At 39.3% G+C, this 5,215-nt stretch overlaps 1 protein-coding gene across 1 annotated transcript in view; it reads left to right on the top strand.

The window, feature by feature from the left end:
• The first annotated feature begins 1,641 nt into the window (after positions 1-1,641).
• The window catches only part of LOC109464451 (neuroligin-4, X-linked-like), a 22,580-nt gene continuing 19,006 nt past the window's right edge, over positions 1,642-5,215 (top strand). Inside the window, exon 1 of the mRNA XM_019761436.1 lies at positions 1,642-2,056. Coding sequence (XP_019616995.1) covers positions 1,642-2,056 — 415 coding nt within the window. The remainder of the gene's footprint in view (positions 2,057-5,215) is intronic.

The raw sequence follows: 5,215 nt of genomic DNA, 5'->3' as shown, positions 1-5,215 counted from the left end.
CGCTTCCGTGACGTCACGCAGAAAATTTGGGTGAGTCCAATTTTTTGTTGTGTTGGAAATTACAGTTTAAACTTACTTCATAATGACTTCTACCAACACAGATGAACTTTCAAGATAAGATTGAAAAAGATGGCCTGTCAACGCACACACGTCTTCTTGTAAGCGTGAAAAACAAGCATGCATCATCTATATGCCAGTTGTAATCTGCAAAGTACGGATCGTTGTGGGGGAAAATTGAGAAAGCAATTACATTTTCAAGGGTCGGCGTTGAGAAGGTCGTGACCTTGACCTGTACTCTTCAACTTGACCTGCTCCGATAGATTTTTTGGAAACGTCGAAAGCCACAGGATCAAGTCGAACTTCCGGAATCAATACCGGACGATATTCCGGAAAAAACGTAGATGATTGTGTATGACAGAGCTGCCCTTCTATTTTCTTTATATATGTTAGCTAATTCATTTTACTGGCTGATTTATGAATTGCATGCTGATTTATAAAATATATCGTAATTGATAGATCACCAACTTGTCTTCTTTGTCTTTATTTTGGTTTTATCCACCTTGTAATTATGTATGTATTTTGTCAATGTGTTTGATACTCGTTGTATGTTTTTGAGTAGAAGGTGTTATATAGGAAACTTTTGCTTTTTGCCCAATACTTAATAACTATATGTGAATAAATAGAAAATAAAAATTGTATGCAATTACTTTTCTTGCAATTCAATTTCTTTATTATGTTTGTATGTATGTATGTATGTATGTATGTATGTATGATTATATGTATATATGTTGCCATGGCCCATATGAGGCAAAGCAAATAACGTTCAGTTCATTCTTATGGAGAAGACTTGGCCATCGTAGCACTTGGCATAAACACACAATATAATAAGTCTCACCGACATACATTTTATTATTTAGAGCGCCTATCCAAGTGCCCTATATAACGTAAAAATGTATTATCCATGCACGTGCGGTCAGGGATGAACTACAAATTAATCCGCCCGACCCTGCTGACTTAGATAAGTCGTTTTCATTCCAATTACGATCTCTTTATGGCAGAGTCCTGGTCTCATTACCGTATCGCGGATAAAAGGTATTTAGCTGACCCCTCCATGTCAACACTTCTATATCATAAACGTTAGATTGATACATCAGAACCTTGGCCAGCTCTAATCCCGATTAAATCTACAGCGGAATCGATTTTTCAGTTAGCCGCTTTTGTGAACCTGCCGATACAAGCCGACTTCTTTTTTTTCTTCTTTTACTTAACCGGGTTTTTGATTGGAAAACGTCCCTTTCAACCTCCGATAAGATTAACTGTTCTCAATTTGGAACGGTTTAAGTTTTAGTCGTCCACAGTGTGTACCGATGGCGCAGTGTTGATATGATAGGCTCTAATGTGATGGAAATAGTAAAAGGCTTGTTCAGTGTGGCGTTCAATAAACTAATAGAATGCGCCGACGTAATGGCACTAACGTGTTCTGTTGCATTACATCCCAGGTAAGGCGGGCTAGCTGCATTCCCGAAGGGCGCGTGGCAGGATACAACATCTAGGGTAGGAGGAGGAGCAGCTACGGCGACAAGCCATTGATTTCGTACGGAGAGCCAAGCCGACGTAGAGCTAGCTACACACGGACACAAGATGAGGACGTTTTGCATCAAGACATTTGGCGTCCTGCTCACTTTTCTGATAACACAGGAGGAGGCTCTGCCACAGAACGGGTTACCGACGGTGCAGACAACCTACGGGCACATCGTCGGGAGGAGGGTGAATCTGTCCAACCCTCGGTTAAAACCGGTCATACAGTACTTGGGGATACCGTACGCCAGGCCACCGGTGGGGGAACTCAGGTTCAGGCCGCCGCTCAGGCCCAAGGCGTGGCCTGGAGTGTACAACTGCACGACGTTCGGACCTGTGTGTCCGCAGGCGAACCTACAGAAGAAAGCCGGGTACCTCTCACCGCTGCCGGAGAGAGCCAGGGCCATGTTAAAGCCATTCCAGGACCGAATGGACGAGGACTGCCTGTATCTCAATGTGTATCACCCTAAAGATAGAGGTAAGTCTGTTTTCATGTTACTACATCACCGTGAAGGTCTTTGACGAATAGCTGGAGAATTTATCATAAAATAATCCCATGGATACAATCAATTGTTGTACAGAGTTTAGTGACATCTTTACGATTGCATGCATGCAGTGTAATATTGGAGAAATAGTCAACAAGCTTTCGTACACTTGAATGTATTCCAGTACAACCGTCATGCACTATTACCGACATGTCTCCAATGATACACCCACGTTGAGAAAGGATGAAGCGAAACCATGTAGAATTTTACCGTCTAATGCCCATAGCTTCTCATAGATTCTCAACTAAAGGAAAAGCACGGTGAATCTTCGGTAGAAAACGGCAATAAATTCCAACTAGCACCGCGTTAACTCACTAATAATGAAGGCTCCAACATTTAGACCCGTCGACTTATATAGACTTGCTAAAATAATGAACTCATCGTTTCACCTAAGCAATTACGTGGCTGCTCGACTGTCTGAATGCTTCATTACAAAGAGATGCGTTGTTAATAGATGGTACCCGATGAGCCCCCCGATTGCCCGAGCACAGGACTATGAAGGATAATGTGTGCGCTGGGTCTATACCTTCACACCATAAAAGACTGATGAAAATGGGAATCTACATAGTGAAGTCATCCGCGGTATTTGGGTGATCAATCACTTGGGTGCAACTCCCTGGTAATATTAAAGTGCCATTATGTAATGTTAGGACGATACAAAGAGACAATTTTCTGGTCATGTTTCTTTACATGATACTAAAGTTTATAGCCCGAGGGCTAATTGCAGTTACAAACAACACAAGAAAGAAAATACAGTGGTATGTGAGACTATATCTATGTCCGTATCATTATACTATATTCTACAACATACATGGCACTAGCTATAGTTTTACTGGGTTTGACTTCTTTTTAGGCAATGGAAGACGAATTTACCCACTTCGAATTCTTCTATGATATGTCGGTTCTTTGATTTAACCCTACTCCATTGCAAGTGAGTGTCATTCAGGAAGTGGAGATGCCAAAATGTTACGCCGTACAAGTGTGTTTAAAGGCACCCAATGCTATTTCAGAGCAGCAAAACTGGAAATGTAATATTCTGAATAAGGCAATCTTTATGATATTGACACATACTGCTTCACATTAGCACATTTGAGTCAGCATTTCATACTTTGGATGTCTTAAACTGCATTAAAAAAGCCCCAAGATGAGTCCTTTATTTTATGAGTGGTACCCTAAAATTTATCTCAGGGCCCTTCCAGTAACCATTTTCCTTCAGAATTTTGGGTATTTTTACTCCATGGGGGTCAATATACATTGGGATAGTGTTGTTTCAACTCAGTACGATAAGTGACTAGATAAGTGACTAGAATATTGACTTTGAAAAATCGGATTTCCAAGCACTAAAAACTGCATTGAATGAGTAAAAACAAAGCTGTCAGCCATGAGTGCTCCCAATGTGGACTGTTTTAGCGCAAACCATAAATGTTAAAAATGTGAGATGATTCCACAAATATATTTTTTAATAAAAATATTTCAATTTTTGGTGCAAACAAAAAATGTTTCACCATGCCCCGCTAAACCTGGTCATACTTGTAATGTTTCACATGGAGAAATGTGAGATGATTCCACAAATATTTTTTCAATAAAAATATTTCAATTTTTGGTGCAAAAAAAATGTTACACCATGCCCCGCTAAACCCGGTCATACTGGTAGTGTTTCATATGGCGTATTTATTCTCATCACGTGTCTTTCACGGTTATTTCTGGAACGGAAAGTCCCGGCGCAGTCTTGTAGGTTGGCGTAGCTTTAGGCTACTTTCTCAACCATGACAACATAAAATATGTTAGGCGATATTTCCCGTTGTGACAAACGACCGCAATAAAGTTCTGAAGCCTTCTCGACATCACTCAAAAACGACCACGGGCATAAAAGGGCTACTTACATATAAAACAAAATGTAGACGTTAACATGTATTGCTTTGTCATCGAATATCCCACATCGTACACGTATACCTGACAATACACTTACTCGAATTGAAAAACCGTAACCCGTTTTTATATCCAAATAAAAGCATACACTCAAAGTTAACGAGCAGCCTTTAATTTGAAAACATGGTCTTAAAATATTTGTGTCCAAAGAAAGTGGCTATGACAATAAAGAGTTTACAGCTGATTTTTGTCGAACTTCTTGTCCGTAAAGCGTATCTATCTTAAAGTGAAGTACCCCTCCATGCCCATTTCTGGTTTATGTGTCTATTTTAACACGTGCTCACGTAGAGTTGAATGTGGAGAAACTCCCTTCAGAACAGTAAATGAAGAGTGGTCATAAGAAACGCGGTGACATAAAGTAAATACGGTTCAATCATGAAAACGTGCTTTATACGTAACACGTCGTTTCTATTTTCAATCCGAACGCTCCAACGCTTTACCTATGTACTAAAAGCAAAATCGGGAAGCATATAACAAAAAAGTAATAAGTTTTTTTAATAGAGTCGTACTAAATTATGGTTCCTTGATGAAGATATATCATCTTGCCAAAACCAATCTGTAAGAAAATTTACTCATCAAGCAGTGGTGGTCGCAAAAATATGTCATCAATTAATCATTGTTCTCTACGTTCCTAAAAACTATCGCTTTACTTTCAACTTTGAGTCGTTTGTAGAAAATATATGAATTTTTTAATCTTTTCTGTCCTTAAATGAAGAAGTTCTATGAACTTGAAGACTATGATCTCATATCAAACTAGAAAGGCCAATATTTGCTTTGGAGCAAATACAGCGATGGGTTCACCACATTTTACGACATGGCAGGGAAAGAATGAGAAACACAAGGGAAAACAATGATTTACATTGATATAACTATAATATGAAGTAACATACAACTAAAACAACAGTTGGATAGCTATTCCCTACTTTATTGGTTAGGATTTTTGATTGCATAATGCAAACTGTTGATTTTCAAAATAAAAAAAACGTTCATGCCCCGCATTCCAATGCTGGAGCAGGAAAGCTTGAAATACCTACCAAAACACTTGAATACAGACATACTGTTAGTATGGAAATGCTCTGTGCAGGTGTTAATCAAGTTAAATCCCAACAGCCAATCAGCAAGAAGAATAGAGGAAAGCTGCATGCCTATTGGTTGATGCCCTG

This window comes from Branchiostoma belcheri, unplaced genomic scaffold (genome assembly GCF_001625305.1).
Source record: "Branchiostoma belcheri isolate BF01 breed outbred unplaced genomic scaffold, Haploidv18h27 scaffold139, whole genome shotgun sequence".
NCBI classification, from domain to species: domain Eukaryota; kingdom Metazoa; phylum Chordata; class Leptocardii; order Amphioxiformes; family Branchiostomatidae; genus Branchiostoma; species Branchiostoma belcheri.
This window is presented reverse-complemented; position numbering and strand designations above follow the sequence as displayed.